Source organism: Trichoplusia ni, chromosome 24 (assembly GCF_003590095.1).
Source record: "Trichoplusia ni isolate ovarian cell line Hi5 chromosome 24, tn1, whole genome shotgun sequence".
Classification (NCBI taxonomy): Eukaryota; Metazoa; Arthropoda; class Insecta; order Lepidoptera; family Noctuidae; genus Trichoplusia; species Trichoplusia ni.
In genome coordinates this window covers 2,580,657-2,597,991 of record NC_039501.1, presented here as the reverse complement: position 1 = coordinate 2,597,991, position 17,335 = coordinate 2,580,657, and the positions used below count along the sequence as shown (strand labels likewise).

The 17,335-nt window shown below is 34.5% G+C and overlaps 1 protein-coding gene across 7 annotated transcripts in view; it reads right to left on the bottom strand.

Annotated features, from left to right (window-relative positions):
- LOC113505203 (calpain-A-like) overlaps positions 1–13,528 on the bottom strand; it is a 38,390-nt gene extending 24,862 nt beyond the window's left edge. The window contains exons 1-2 of one of the 7 annotated variants that reach the window (XM_026887804.1): positions 3,209–3,334; positions 1,997–2,252 (exon numbers count right to left, since the gene is read on the bottom strand). In XM_026887804.1, coding sequence (XP_026743605.1) covers positions 1,997–2,185 — 189 coding nt within the window. In that variant the 5' untranslated portion in view covers positions 2,186–2,252; positions 3,209–3,334. Of the gene's footprint in view, positions 1–1,996; positions 2,596–3,208; positions 3,335–13,097 lie in introns of those variants that run through there. The other 6 variants (XM_026887805.1, XM_026887806.1, XM_026887802.1 and 3 more) reach the window with 6 other exon arrangements.
- Positions 13,529–17,335: the final 3,807 nt, after the last annotated feature.

Below are 17,335 nucleotides of genomic sequence, written 5' to 3'. Positions count from 1 at the left end.
GCAAACTACAGCAGAACTGGATAATTAGGTAAGAACACTGAAAACAGTTGGTTTGAATAGAACGTTTATTTCGGGTTGTAAGTACTTAAGAATAGGAAGCAAGAGTTCATTCAGACGACGAAATTTCGTTCTGATTACTCTTCAACGCGAAGTTCGACTGGCAGTTAATATTACTAAGTAAATAAATAAACTAGCGGTCGTTTATGGTAGCCGCTTCCTGTCAGCGTACAAATAAATTTCACGGACTATTTTTGGAAGCGCGGGCGCCCCCCACTTGACTCACTGTTCGTAACGCACCCACAGTCAATAAGCCAAATTCTTTTGGGCTGTTAACAAAGCATTAGGTTTGGAATGTTTTGGGGAAAATACTTGAGTAGATGTTGATAATAGTATGTCTAGAACATCTTAGGGAGAGCAAATCCACGTTTCTTTAATGTAATCATGTTACAAAAAGTACAGCATTACATGTGTAACGTAGGCATTACGTACTAGGTAATTAATGCTTTTATCGCGCCGATCAAAATTGTCATTTTATTCGACTCTGAAAGAATGCTCTAAACTTGCGTTTTGTTAAACCTACGCTGCATAGTGCATATAACATTAGCTACATACGCAAATATGCACACTGGAGAGATAACATGGTATTTTAGCCATAGATAAAGAATCGCAATATTTGAGTCACTCTCTTTATAATGTAAAAGTAATAGCATATTTAATAATTTAGCTGATATAGTAATACTAGCACAATAGGCTTATTGTATCAATGCAAATATGACTAACTAATTAGAATATAGTAAATAATATTCTATGCAGACAGAGTTAGTCAGAAACTTATGTAGAGTGGAATATAAATAAATTATAATATAGGAAGATTTATTTGTTTCTGGTCGACATCAGAAACATAAAATAATTCACTTATTTGTCCTTTTTTGGTGAGTTGGTAGCTAAAATGCATTATTATACATATTATTCTGATGTCACTACCTACCTACTAAGAAGATACTACTGTTGTGCAGTGATTGTGTAAGGAATTACTATTTTAAAATTGCCATGTTGTATGGCACTAACCTAAACTACCTATACCTACCATAGTGTGTATTTAGTTTTACAAAAATCAATCTTACTCTTTTCAAAATAAAGCTTTAAATCCTTTCAATGTTTTATTAATTAATTGCTTATTTATTTAACTGAGATCACTCATCTCTGCTTATGTTTATATAGTTAATTGATAAATAAATGTCAACAATAAAACCATAGCGACATGTAATAGCAATGCCTTAATTAACACTTAATATTATGATTAATATTATGGAAAAACACTTATTTCATTTATACTTATAATAAATAACAATACAAACAATAACAAGACTTATTTCTCTCATTTGCGCCGGAAATATAACTGGTTATGCTAAAGAGTTAATCACAATTGTGAAAAAAAAAAACTATTAAACGACATCCACATCCTTCTCAATGATGTGTTTAGAAAAACATGTGGTGATAAATGGCTCAGAGTAGTATATATTATGTAGGTGTTATAATAAATTTCTTTTATTGTAGATAATGCAATTTATTTTACTTCTAACCATGATATACTAAGTCCAAATATTATTACTCATATATAAAAGTGTAGAATGCCTGTAATGTTTCATCTTACAGGTGAACAAACTGCGTGGGTGGATGACAAAACTCATTGGCAAGTCCCACACATCAAATAATAATCATGTTAAGAAAATTAATGATAATTTAGTACTTGCACCTTAGATGATGTATAACGTGTGTGTTGGTGAACCTTTAATTCATAAATAAATAAAATTAATTTATAGTGAATGTACCGCCATACTTTCTTAAAATATTTGAATATGGTAAACACCCATCATTTAATCATTAAAAATAGGTATTTTACATAAAATACTAGAAAGTACTGTTAATGTTTAGAGAGTGGGTACTGCTTTACATGTTACTTACATATTAGGCAGAATATATTAAATACACATACCACTTTGTAGTTCTTAATGCTTGGTAGGAACCTTTTCTGTTCCACCTCCTTTTTCTGGAAAACCTCATTGATGATGTTTCCAAGGGCCTGGGCGCCATATTGCATCAGCGCTTGGCCACCTTGATTGAGTAGCTGCTTTCCAGCGCCTTGCAGCATGGCGCCAAAATCCATGCCGCCATTTTGCCCCATTATGGGAGCACACTCACTCACTAACTACTCTATTTGAAGTCACTTCACTAAGACATTTTGGGGTGGACTGGTGGGGAAAGTGTAGTAATTAAATATTTTATTGTACTGTGTGATCTAAAACTAAATAACATTGATTTCCGATCTTAGAACACCAGCTGCCAAAAATCTCATTAATATTCTGCTTCAATATTTATTTAATTTTTAAATACAAAGTTTTTAATAATAGCACAGGCATTGGACACAACCATTCATCCAAGAGTTAACACAGTACTAAATAACAACATAGGAAACTGTTTGGAGGCCATAGATGTGATTACAACTCTAGTGATGTCATCTGTATAGCTACTGAGGCGTGCTAATTAACCACCTGAGTAATATTGTTTTACATGGCTATGAGAAAAATTATAAACATTCAGATAATTTAAATTCTCATGTCTCTTCAAGTTTCAAATACACTATGCTTTTAAAACTAGTACTGTTTCTTTAAACAGTAACATATTACTGTATATGTTACTGCCTCATAAGGCAGACACATTTTTTTATTGACCAGATAATAAAATGACACCGAATTCTGAATACATTAAATATACTAGTTTTTTGGACTAGTTTTTGGTTCCCAAACTATCTTATAATAATAGACACATTTTTTAACCTTGATAGGCAATACATAAAGAAAGTTAATGACAAATATCTTAAAAACTTAGGATTAGATTAACCGGCTGCGTCAATATTTAAATCACTTGAAACAGATGTAAAAAGTATGTAGGTCACTGGTGCACTTTCAAACTACTTTTATTCTGGAAAACAATACTTTTCTAACTTTAACTACACGTTTATCATTTTAACACCACATTAAACAGAATTCATGACATCGAAATAGGTGAGGTCATCGTCAAAAGCCGAAGTTCAGTTAAAATCGCGCAAGAATCTAATAAATTTACGGAATGTTCTATCAGAATATCAAATATCACAAATAAATATTACATCTAAACTAAAACTGTAACAATAAACAATAACACACACAGTACAACAAAATATTTCACAGCATTTCACGCGTAATTTGCGTTATATTTGCTTCAATAAATTTAAAATAATAAGAAAATCACAGAGAGCAACTGTACCCAAATGTGTCTCACGGAAACTCTGACAGAAACGCAACCGGCTAAATAGAAGAGCTTTTTGCGCCGTCGTAATACATTGAAGTCGTGACCTACTCAAATTGGTCGGGTATTCTACAAGACTATTGCCAGCGCAGAGAATGACGTCACCCGCTAAAATGTGGAACATTGATTTTGGTACATTTTTGCTGTTTTGGTATTGAATAATTTAAATAATTAAAATATGTGAAATAATCCAAAAGGTTTACATTTAACTACAATAACTACGTCGTTTAGCTTTAATGGTTTTTGTTGATTGATAGCAACATTTTACCGCGATCACAAATACTTACCTACTCAAAAATTTAAGTCTTTACGTAGGTAATTTTAGTCGTTTAAAACACTTATTTTGAATACCGTAAAACAGTGTTTAAATTACACAATACATTTCCTTAGTCCTCGTTGGTACCTATCTAATTCATTTATTAGAACCTATGGATCACTTAGCAAAAAGAAGTTTAATTGATTTAAATGCAACAGACACCGCATATTTACGAATAGTGAGCACTACCTGAGTAGATACCTGTCTAGCTATTTGCTTTTCTGAATGCATCTACTTGTTTTCTTATGCTGTAAGTATAATGTAGGTATGTACCCGGAGACTAAATAAGTTTTCTATTTAGTACGTAGGTTGTAGGTTGTTTTCTAAAGAAAACGCCGACAGTGTAAAGATGTTAGGAACAATGTTGTACGAATTAAAAAAAAACAGAACATGAATATCGTTTCAAAGAAATGGCTGAGCTAACATACCCCCAGCGGGTTTATTGGTTATTATACACAGATATTTCATACGATCTTGACTGGATACTAACTAAGGGAACTAACACATCGTCTAGTTTGCTGATCTCCTAGATCTACAGCACCCTAGTTGATTCCTACATTAACCGAGAGTTACGTAAACATTTTGGCTTCAAGCAAGGCCGGTGGAATTGAGATTTTGTACCTATGGCGACCTTTACCTTATACTTTGTACATAATATGTTCATTCACTGGCCAACGTAACGTCGACCTATGGGCCACGTCCTAGGTTCAGTTTTTTTCCAGCCACTGTCTTCCCACGGCATGGTAAGTCTCAAAAAAAGCATAAACTTAAACAACTTATCTCTGGATAGAGAGATGATGGAATTAATAAATCGATAGTTGAAGTTATTACCAGATAAGAAAAACAGTAATAAAACCCAATGACCTTTGTCCGTTTCCGATTATTGACCAAAATAACCGGACGAAATGTCCAAATACTGGTCAGTTAATCTACAGCTACTGTGTTTTAAGGTTAACTCGTTTTATTTCATTGACGAATCAGCGTAAATAGCTTGGTTTCGGTTCAATTGAAGAACAGATACCGAATTTCTTAGGCTTCAATAAAATGTAGATATATCTAAGTAGTATAAGTTGTCGATCCTTTTTGGATTTTGGTAAATAAAGAATTCTGGTTGTTAAATCCGACTAAAGAGTCTGCATAATATAGCTTCAGACCCTAGGGCCGAAACTCTCACCTTACTCAGGGTGAAAGGTATAAAAGGTAAAACCATGTCGAAACAAAAGATATTGTATTAATTTATACTAACAAAAGTTTAGTTTGTAGAGTTTTTAGAACTTGTTCAGCAAATACAGTTTAGCATACACAAATGGGACCACTTCAGTCGAATTAGGTCAGGTTTATTGCACAATCTTCGCCATCTCATGGGCAATTACCATTGAATATAAATTTTGGCATCAGACCAGACTTCCATACTCCATAGGAGTCCTATAACGGGCACAAGGCCAGGCGCATAATGAACTAGTAAGACTTTGTTGCTTGATGAAAAGAGATGGTGCTGGCTGTCAAAATACCCATATTACTGAGATTAAGTAAGTGTACGAATCGAAAATGATTTCATAGTTACATACAATCGAGACAAAAACTTCGTCCGATTCCGTTTAGTGGTTTTTGCGTGAAAATGTAACAAACGTCAATCCTTATTTACAAGATTATGCGTTTATTGTATAACTTGGATGTTCTGGAGGCCTACCATAACTCTTCTATACGACTTGAGGAAGCGAGACGCTACCATAACCTGGGTAGTGCGCCGCCGCGCCATCAGTTCCTTTAAGAGGTGGCAGTATCCCTCCTAATTACCACGAAAAAATTTACACAGATGGCGAGTTTAGTAATAATTATGTTATTTAACAACAAAAGCAGAACACTTCGAATTCGGTAAAACTTGTTATTTGAAAACACAACTTTAGTAAAGGAATTCCTAGACTATTAAGACATATTTTAAGATTTCGTCTTGGAAAACCAAAGCTATGAATTTTAAGCCAAAATAATGTTAAATATTGCATTCAGGTTAAAAAATACTTCTAATAGATAGATTTTTTATTTTGTTTTAAACAGATATTGCTGTGTTTAACATTGTTTCATGTTCTTATTAACAAAACAATGTTAACAATTGTTAACATTGCAATTGGTGCGATTTTGAACGACGTTTTTTTTGGTAACTTCTTCGTAAACACTAGTTGACGATAGTGGTATTTCGATCAGGTACTTTTTTGTTTTATATTATAATTTAGTGATTCATTAAGTAGTAATAAGAACATTTTCCTTGTTTGATAGGTGGAGGTTTTAATTTAATTAACACGAAACACGTTTAAACTATTTTTTACATCTAACACCTGTTGTACACATGAATGCAAACAATTATTTGAATTGCCTATATTATATAGCCCTTGTGGGCTTTCTAGTGAATAATCTAGGATTGTAGTCTGCCCAAAATAAAAACACGTGTTTTCCATAGTTAAATCAACACCTCTATGTATTGGCACGAGGCGGGAACAAACTAGAGTTAAAAATAAATTCCCTTTTAATTTCGCCGGCATTTTTCACCTGTGACGTCACAGCCCTGTAGACAGGTCTATGGTGAGGTAAAAATAATACTACTATTTCGAATATATTTTTCAGAAATATCAAATGTATGTACTAAATTATTATAAGTAAAATTCAATTGAAGAAAAACAGGGCCCCAGTTCTCCTATTTACAGTGGCCGAAGACTGAATACAAATTGCATTAAATATGACTTTATTCGTATTAACTAAGGATTTTGCCAACATAAAATAATTGGAAATTCATTGCATTGGCAGAGAATGTTTTCACACTGTAATGAACATAGGCCTGTCTGCCTAAGGACGACAAAATTTAGAGGGAGGCAAAATTTTCTCGTTTTTTTATTTCTTATGACGACGGCGGCGGCAATTTTATCATTTTTAAGAGTATAATTCAGATTTCTCTTGTTTAATTTTCTTCGTACTTATTATCTTAGTTGATGATAAAAAAATAATAATCGCGCCTAGGGGTATTTTACGTCGGATACATGAACTGGGCTGCTTTTGTAAGACGACTAAAAAATCACCGTGTATACACTTCACTAAACTATTCCTGTTTAACAGCAAAATAGAGAAGGGTTTTTCAAGCGGGGAAAGTCTGAACTGAAGATAAACATACATAAATGTACTGTCTAGTTGTCTACGAAGACAGCTCGTAAACTAGAAGTAAATCCTTTTGAGATGAGGTGTCTTGGAGATGGAGAGCAGTAGATCCTTTTACATCAGGTTTCTCTGATATAAGACAGTATATGTACATAAGTCGCCAAGCTACTGCCTTAAAGATAACGAGATTCGCACATCGACCTGCGTCGGAGACTAGGTAATATAATATAATATAATATCATGGGACAACTCACACACGGTTATCTGATCCCAAGCTAAGCAGAACTTGTGTTATGGTAACCAGACAACTGATAAACTTACTTATATATTTCTAAATACATACATATTATAGATAAATTACACCCAGACACCAGAACAAATGATCATGCTCATCACACAATATTAGTCCTGGGCGGGAATCGAACCCACGACCTCCGGTATAGCAGTCAGGGCGACTAACCACTAGACCAACAGGCCCGTCAAATAATAATATACGGGTAATATTAATAGCCGAACCCAATATATTTAGGCTGGATGAAATATTTTTTGTTTTATGGGAAACTTAAAAACTCACTAAAATTATTTTATTCTTACGTCACACACCCACATATTACACATATTATATCATGCGACCATGGCATAAAAACGTATCGTAATAATTATTACAACTTGCCGTAAATTTAAAGTTCACTTGTTTTTTAAAACTGGTTTGTCATCAGATTTGCTGTTCGGTAATAATGAACCATCTGGTACAAAATAAGGAAAAGTATGGATGGATTACTGAAAAAGTTACATATGTATATACTATAGGTACTGTGCCTACATTTGATACTATTGTATCTCTAATGATCGTGCTTTTTGCGCCGTCGCTTTTTTGTTTTTCTCAAACGTACATAAATCTATACTAATATATAAAGCTGAAGAGTTTGTTTGTTCGTTTGAACACGCTAATCTCAGGAACTACTGGTTCAAATTGAAAAAATCTTTTTTTCTTTTTTTGTTATGAATAGACCATTCATCGAGGAAGGTTATAGGCTATATACCATCACGCTGCGACTAATAGGAGCGAAGATACAATGGAAAATGTGGAAAAAATAGGGCAGGTATAAATCATAACTTATATCTTCTAACCACGCGGACGAATTCGAGGGCAACAGCTAGTCTTTTATATGTATTTGTACTTCCTCTACAAATTAATGTTTAAGAAACATCAAAATATTATATTTACATATATTTTATTCATACAGGTTGTTGACCTCGTGCGAAAGTGACCGATTGACCTTCGTGCGTGAGAGAGAGAATGAGTCCAATATAGTGTGGTTTCTGCGTTTCAAATAATGTCAATGTCAGGCCATGGTCGTAGACCCACTAAGATTGTATGATAAGCGAGTTCATTGAAGGAATTGGTACGAAAATTATAAAATTGACTCATAATAATATACTAATGATCAAGCTCTCCTTAAAACGACGTTTGGAAAGATATGATTTCATTAAAGTGTGTTTCCTCAAGTGTAGTTTATATTTAACCATCAAATGGATGAGAAACAAATAGTCCTAAAGTATTACAATAGTCTTAAAATAATATTATTGCAGGTTTGGAAGAGCGATGTCAACGACCATAAAACCACTATAAATATATGGAGGTCGAACACGGCGGTTTTAACAGAAAGAAAACGAAAAAAAACAACGTCACTTATTTTCGGTAAATAGAATAAATTGTTACCTATTGTAGATACTACAATAGCCAATATCTAAATATCATATGTATTATGAATGCATATTTCTTTTAGATAAAGGCGGACATTTTGTCCTGTTTTCTTTTTGTATTAAAAATATATAACAGACAAACCGCAAAGGTCAGAACGTACGTCTACATAATTATTTCGCGTGTTTACCAGATGTTTACGCAAAACTAAACAGAGTTTATTTAAATTAGTGGCCAGCGCGTGGGATTAACTACCAGGAGTACCTATATTCTAAATAGTCACGGTTACTCTGATCTCGTATTAAAAACATTAAAACTTAAAGTTTTAATTAGAATATATTGAGTGTGTTAGATGCACAGATCGATTTGTAAGTTCTTGAGGACAAAGAACGTTATTTACCCACTGTAATATTTAAATGTTAAAAGTTTGTGATGCCTTCTCGGGTGTAGTTGTACATCAAAAGTTTTCACACTCTTTATTGTGCTCTGTTCCTCAATACATTCCACATAGAGCAATTTCCTTAAACTTGACAAAGAATGGCTATAAAAATACATTAAAATCACACTAACCTTTGTTGTCCTACACAAGGTAAAACAATCTCATCAAAACTGTTGAGTAATTGAGGAAAAGAGGTAATAACACGAAGTTTCCTACCAAATGTGTAACATCAACACTTGGAGTGCAAAAATAGGTTTTTTGCAACCAAAAACAGTCTCACTTAATAAATTTTAAATGACTAAACTCGCGTGGGAGCTTATCAAATCGTGTACAGATCTTCGGCGCTTAATCAGATACGTCACAGTCTCGCAGATGATTCAGATAATTTAAATATTAGCGTAAAGCCCTGTTAGTCAGAGGTTGTAATGACTGATTTTATAGTATTGTTTGTTCATGATATCAAAGTGCATAGTACTATGACGTAGCTCTCGTGGGAGCAAGACGGCGTTATGCGCAGTGTAGTGCGTTGTCTCTTTTGTTAATTGGTGATGCTAGGAAACTAACTGAACGAACGACGCAAAGCAAAATGGATCCCTTGGATGTTTCGACGTCCTTGTCATTGTCAAAAAAAAATGTAGAGACAAATAGACATTTTAGAACGTCATTTCCATTTCGTTCGGGATATGCGAATATACGAGCACATAGTCAACGCTTACATTACCATGGATACCTTTAATAGTCACATAAATTAGCAAAAATCAACCTTAGCAATTTAGCAATAAAGTAGAATCCGCAAGGATCGTACCATAATTTGTGAATGCACGGTCATGAGACTTCGTAAGTAGTAATTAGTGTTATTATTTGTTCCTGTGCAATCAAGAATGATTAAACATTTGATACGCGAATTGTTCTACGTGTGATGTTTACTGAGTTGACGCTAATTAGTCCAGTCATAGAACTAGTATGCTACTAAGTACTGTATGAATCAGGCTTTATCAAAGGAAAGGCAAAGGCATTTGTTACTAACTTAACTTGGTCTATTAAAGAAGGTTTTAACTTTGGTAATGTCCTTACTGATTTTGGCCGGCAAGATACCAGTTCGACGTAAGCAATAAGCTTAAGAGAATATGAATAGTATTTAATTTAGACACTATTGCTATTTTGTAAATAGCAGAATCGGGGCCCCGAGAGAGATTAGAAAACGGAAGCGGTGAGGTTAATTTAGAATAAACACAAAATATTAACCGCAATCGAATTCAAGACCTTTAACTTGGCAACCCGACGGTTATACCACTAGGCTTACCGAAATCAATAAGGAAATCTATTTTTTCAGTACAAAAGTTAATTTGGCACCGGTAACGATTTTCAACAGATCTAGGGTTTTTACTGAATGACGTCAAATACTAATTTCATTGTACGTTGTATTGGATTGATTTCCATTCGTTGAATAAACTTCATCAATTGTAAACGTCTAAACATTACCGGTCTGCCTTCCTACCACAATCTCTTAGAACAAAATGCAGTTGTGGAAGAGGGACAGCGCAATACACGGTGTAGAGCGGCATCTCTTTTCCACACCCATATTAATAATACATTAAATGGTCATGGTAAGAGTTCTGACGTGTATGATACGGGAATGCATGGGCTGAATAAAACATTTGTATTTTGCTTTTTTATTCCATGACGTAAGAGCATCGGTGGAGGCATATAGAAGAGAGGTTTTACGTAGTACCGTAGAATGAGCAATTATAAAAAAAACTTTTTTTTATTCACTTGCTTTTTTCATTTTCTATCAAGCCAGTACTATTTTATTTTATTACACAAACAGCTGGGCGACCAGATGGCCAGATTGTCATTCCATTAGCGCTGATAAAATGTCCAAATCAAACAAAAAAAACATCCAGAGTTTATTTATAATCTGCACCAAACCCGATTTAAAAAGGATAGTGCAATGACCTACGGACAAAGTGCAGATTCAGAGTACAGGGGTCGAAAACCTTTTGCCTTGAACCAAAACAAAAAAAGGTCGGTCATGATTTTTGTGCAAATCAAAAGAAGACATTAGAAAAAGCTTAAAGAAGTAGAAAACCCTGTTTTTGAAGGTTGTTTAAAACCGGTCAAGTTCAAGTCAGCATGATACGGAAACCAATAAAAATAGGCTGAAGAAAAGCAAATACGCAAAGAAAAATAGTCACCCATCAAATTTACGATCCGTCGGTGATATCATGTTTATTATAATATTTTTTTTATTACAGCGTTAACGGAAATACATGATCTGTGAAAATTTTAACTGTCTAGTTATCACTGTTCATGAGATATAGATGGACAGACTGCGGAGATTTTAGCCTTTCTGTACGGCCCTATAAAGTGTCGGTTTACCAAATTCATTGATAAACAAAAGGTGATATTCAAACGAAAGCAATTGGTATTTTATGATACTTGTTGTATTAAAGTGTTTCAGCAAAGTCACGCAAAAGAAAAAGTGAAAAAAAAAACGAAAAAAAAAAATCAAATCAAACTTCGAAAGCTGCTGACGTCAAGCCATATAATTTTTGAAACCCGCTTAGTATTTTGAAATTTGTGGTTCCTTGCGATGCACAAAAAAAAAGCTTAAAAAAAAACAATTCCTTTTTACATTCTGTACTTACCGGAGCTTTCCTTGCGGTCTGTTAAACATTGTAAATATTAATATTAATAAATTTATGATGAATTTTAAATTACGCAATTCAAAAAATCTCTGCCTGGACTTGAATCTGCGATTCCTGGCACAAAAGTTCTCTTTGCTAACTAAGCTAGAGAGGTCACTGACCGAGAGTTCAAAACTATCCATTGTGTCCGCCTGAGGTTCAAAAATATGCATTGTATTTTTTTTAAATTCTATTAACAGCATGCTATTAACCGTTGGTAGCAATTATTTATTGTTCATTATTAGCCGTTAGAGTCCCACAAGGCAAAGGACTCCCTTGCCTCCTTTCAACAATCTCGGTCTATAGCTAATAGGGGCCAGCTCGGCGAAACATCGAGATTGTCCCGCCATCTCCTTTTCGGCCTGCCACGAGGACACAACGTTTTTTTTCGTTGTGATGTGTCCGCTTGAGGTTTCAAAATTTCCATTGTATTTTTTTTACTGCTAAGAAGATACCTAGCGGCAGGCTGAGAAGGAGAGCTCAAGCAAAGCTGGCTTCTGTTAGCCATAGACCGAGACAATTGAAGGAGTTGGAAAGATTTCACCCTGCAGTGGGTCTCTTGGCTTACATTAAAAAATAAAACTGCTAATATACTGCTTAACAGAATTCAATAAAAATAATCAAAGAGTTCGATGATCTGTGATCATTCAAGACAATAAATCAACAAGGGAATACATGTGGCAGTTCATCCTACAGATAACACGATGTCTCTGTCATTTGCACGTGTGAAGATCTCGAATAGAAATAATTTTACGAGATACTCACAAAACCGAAGCCCTTGCCAACAGGAAACTATATATTAAGAATAATAATACTCGACTATAGATACCCCACTGCTGGGCACAGGCCTCTTCCCGTATAAGGAAGGTGTGAGCAATGATCACCACGGTGGTGATCAGTAAGGTGGCTCACTGCGGGTTGGTGATTTTAGAATACAATTTTTGGAATCCAGGTTTACTCACAATGTTTTCCTTCATCGTTTGTCAGAGGTGTCTTAAAATAATTAAGAAAGTAAATAAACTTTGAAAAAGCCACATTGGTACTTGCTTGTATTGGGGATCGAACCTGCACCTTTTTGCATACAAATTCGTACATAAAACCGCTTGGTCACCAAGATTATTAAAATTGAATGGTCACTTTCATATTTGACAAAGAAAATGCCCACATAGATTCATTCGAAACAGTTAAGATGACTTGGCGTATATTAAAAAGCTCAAACTATGCTAAAAAGAGGAGCAATAATTATTTATTTAGACATAGATAAAAGCCAGACGGTTTGAACGACGGATATATGGCTATATAAACCTATAAGTTACAACAAATGTAGAAACTATGTAAGTATAACACTCAATCGCTACAATATCATTCCTCGAAATTGTAAACCCAAATATAGATTTTACAGCGTCATTATCCTCGAGAAAACCAATAAATACAGATAGAACTGATGCAAGTACTTACAACTGCGTTCACGTTGACGGCAGCACAAGCTTCTTCTATCACTTCCTCTACAGCACCACTCTCATATTCTTCAGCTGGCAGGGCAGGATACAGCCTCATGTTCGTACTAAACATGCTATCTTCCTCCGTAGGTAGCGCTGGGTACAGGCTCCTCGACCCAACATCATCAATTAAGGGTTCAGTCCCTTCTCCACGCTCCCCTTTCAGGAAGCCCTTGACTGCAGCAGCGGCAGTGGCAGGACGATGCCAACCCCAGCCATTCGCCTTCAAATTCTTCGGGTAGTAATTTAACAACGACATTTTTCACTCAACCTTTCCCTTTACACTTAAACTCGCACTGATTTGGAGTTCCGAAAATAACGTGTTCACCTCACCGCGGCTGAAACACGAGTGGTGTTTGTTTATTCGAAAGTAAATCTGTAACAAAGAAAGTTTCGTTTAGTTTTGTGCTTCCTTGTCCAAAGGTATCTGAGATAGGATGCTCACATTATATTGTGCAAAACAGTTTATATATTCTATAGACAGTTAAAGTCTATCAGTTTTAGTATTTATAACGCTTGAAGATGCAATAAAACATCCTTATCTAGTTATTGCAAGAAAGCCGTGACTTTTATCTCGTTTATGACGTAAATCTAGATTTTTTTGATCTGAGTCTATCTGCATTGTCTTTTAATATTATTGTATGTTTACTGCAGTAGTAACATTGACAGTGGTTACGATTTGGTGTTAAGTACCTAATCGAAATAATCATCTTTTCAAAACCGTTGCTCGTTTACAATTCCGTCTTATTCATTCTACCAATTGTTTTTAACAATAACGTGACCGTAAAATTTAACAAAGGCATATAAATGGTTTGAGATCGCCGGCGTATTGTCTAGTAATTTTACTAAACGTGTGAATAAGACGGAATGACCTTGCGGTATTTTGTGTATCGTGACCCATAATTACAATCATTACGTCACAATACAACAAACAAAAAAAATGTAAGTGATTTTATAATTTAAGTATTATATTGGAAGTCTAAGAAGGTACTGAATAACATTATCAATTGAATGTTGGTATACGATTATACATCGCTCATATCAACAGATGTTTGGATTAAAATCATCTCAAGAGCTGCTATCCATAGCTTGGTGAAAGAATTTCGGAACCTAGAAATTCAATATCAACTGTAGGTACTAATAGTCGAGTGGTAAAGATCACCACGCCAAACCAATTGAGCACTCCAAGCAAACCAAGTGTCATTCCCGCGTCGGGCAAGCACTTAGGTATTCTTATCTGTTCGAGTCCGGGTGTTTTTGTTGTTTTTATGCATGTGACTTATGATTATGGGAAAATCCACGACACATGGATTAAATATCTTAATGCGAAAATCGATTTAAATAATAAATCGTGTTCAGATTTTCTAGAATATCTACCACCACTTTTTGACGTATTACCAGTAGTTATGGAACAATGATACTGCCTCAACTCGTGTACTGCGCGGACTCGTAACTTCTGTAACTCCAATACCTTTACTTTACGTCAGCACTATTTGTATTCTCTTCTACAAGTCTTACCTACTTACGTTCAAAATAAATAGAAGTTTTTTTTTCAAAGTATTTTTTCAGTGGTAATAAACATTTTAAGGATTTTGAACAACTGGCTGTAAAGTGTAGACAAATAAATGCCCATCCCTAATGACGAATTTATGTAGGTTTTAAACACGATAGCAGTGAACTTCAGATAGTGTTTTTGAGGTAAGGTGCGTACAAAATTTAGGTCGAGTCCTTGCGTGAAAAGCTGGGGCGTGGTGTGCAAACATTTTAATTAGGTGACAAGATCTAAAGTAAATAAAAGTAGGTATGTTAGTATGCCATGGATAATTGCACACAGAGAAATTTAGTATTATTTTAAACAAGAAAATAAAAAGTTCGTCAAATTTCAATTAAATTCGCGATTCTGAGGCCTCCGTACAAATAGGCTCAAGTAAAACACATTTGCAACAAAAAATGATTATCCTTCAAGGTAATGACTGTAAGTGACGTGTTTTATTTTCATTTTTTTTTGCTTTAGCGAACCAGAGAAAATTTTAACTGTCTAGCTATCAAGGTTCATGCGACAGGACATGACTGGTGACAAACTGACGGACGGACGACAGAGTGTACCTGAATAGGAGAGCTAGAAAAAGATTATTTCAATGACCTCTTTAGTAGATGAAGTTTCACATGACTGTTCAACATTGAAAAGAGAAGTCAACATTTGTAAAGCTCTGTCTCTCTCAGTTACTGAAACAATGACCAAAACGTCAGAGGCTAAACAAAATAATGATATTAATTTAATGTTGAGTCAACTAATTCGGAAGTTTTATGGCAGTAACAGTTAATGTTCGGAGAACGCTACGGTTTATTGGGTATCTAAATAAGGGAATCTGGTATACAGATGATTCACTTACTTAAATATAATTTATAAGCAGTAAATTCTAAAATTAATCGGTTTCGTTCGTTATTTTCTTTTTTAGTAGAGTGCCTTAGCAAGTACCTAATGATGATTCTTCAGTTATAGGATCAATTAATCATTTTTTTTGTGACAAGACTTTTCTTTAAAATCCACAATATTTATTGACAACAAATACCTATCTACTTTAGGGGAAGTTTTTCAATTCGTTTCGTTTCTTATATTTGTGTCTTCAGTAAGTACTTCGGATTGGCAAAACCGATTTCTTGGACTCTTTCTCATTTAATGCAATAATGAAACGGCTGATATTAGAGCCCATAAAATTTCCCGGTTCCCGAGTTTCTTCCCGGTTCTTCTCCATTAGAATGATACTTTGGAACAGTGCAACTAAAGTAATTATTGTACCGTTTTAAAGTGCCTGGAAAGCGGCCTATTTGAAATAAAAACTTTTGATTTTGAATACAATGCAGTGTAGGTATAAGAAAAGTATATTGTGGCATGTTTACTTGAAGGTTTTTGTTTGTTAACAATAAGTTACTTCCTCGAGTTATCGAGCGCTAAATGTTCACTAGGTATATTTATTTTCTTCGCGCTTTAAATATTTATATGCAATGTTTATAACCTTGATATTATTATAATAAAATATTTGAGTATCCATTTAAATATAAATTTATTGTACTGTAAAATTGTTAGTACAATAAAATATACTTTCTCACAGCTTTACAATATGAAGTAAAAATAAAATAAATACAAATATTTTTTGCATTTGACATAAAAATCGTTTCTTTAACAGCATCAGTTGGTAACTTACGATTGCAACGTCAAATAGCAGTGATTTTAGTAATTAATTACTTTTATCGTAATTCTAGACAGCAGACAGGGATCATATAATAATGTAAAGTTTTTAAATTTGTGACGTGTAAGTGGCGATGACAGGTTTGAAAAGATTATTTAACCATACACGTAATTATGATGTACGTGTCTTTGTCACTGAATTTCTCCTAAACGGCTGGACCGTCTTGTTATTTTTGTACGCGTTTGGGAGGCGTTCGGGATGGTTGAGATTATCTACTTGAGGTTCACCAATCAGTCCGCCAGAACGAAGTTCGCTGGATCAACTTCAATTAAAGTATAGTCCACAAAAATCTAATTAGTTTATAGTTTTCACAGCGAGGTGTGTTTACAAGGTGCCTACAGAATGAATTAAGCCGCTCCCTGTCATGGCGTCATCGCGACTCCTTGCTAAGGGTACGTTCGCTTTAATTAATGTTGGTAAAACTTTGGCCTTCGGTTTATGACTCTATAGGGAGTTTGTTTAGGTCTTGTGTCATTTGGATTGGAATATGAAACAAGCGCGGACTGAGGACTTTCGAATACACTGCTGAAAGTAAGTATCAATTATCGAACTTGTAATAAAAGTATTGTTTAGGATTGAGCTTTTTTTTTGTCACGCGGAAAAAATGCTAATGGGTAGGTAATTAAAAAATAAAATCTGTATGAGAAGCACAGGATCGATGGGAGAGGAAAGGAGAAAAGAGGCCTTTTACCCAGCTTTAGGTTGAAATTGTTGTTTGAATGAGGTTTGAAGCGAACGATAGTTACTCATATAAATATTGAATTCTAAATATGGGATAGGACATCTACAGCTAGAAAACTGCCTTATACAATCATAGATGCCTTTCAAAGTATTTGTTAAAATATGTTTGTAAACAAAAGTCAGCAAATTGGTCCCGTGTGACGAATTATTTAGGTTAGCGAGTAATTCGTCCTTCAGGTCAGGGTCTTTTGGGAAATTTGGACAA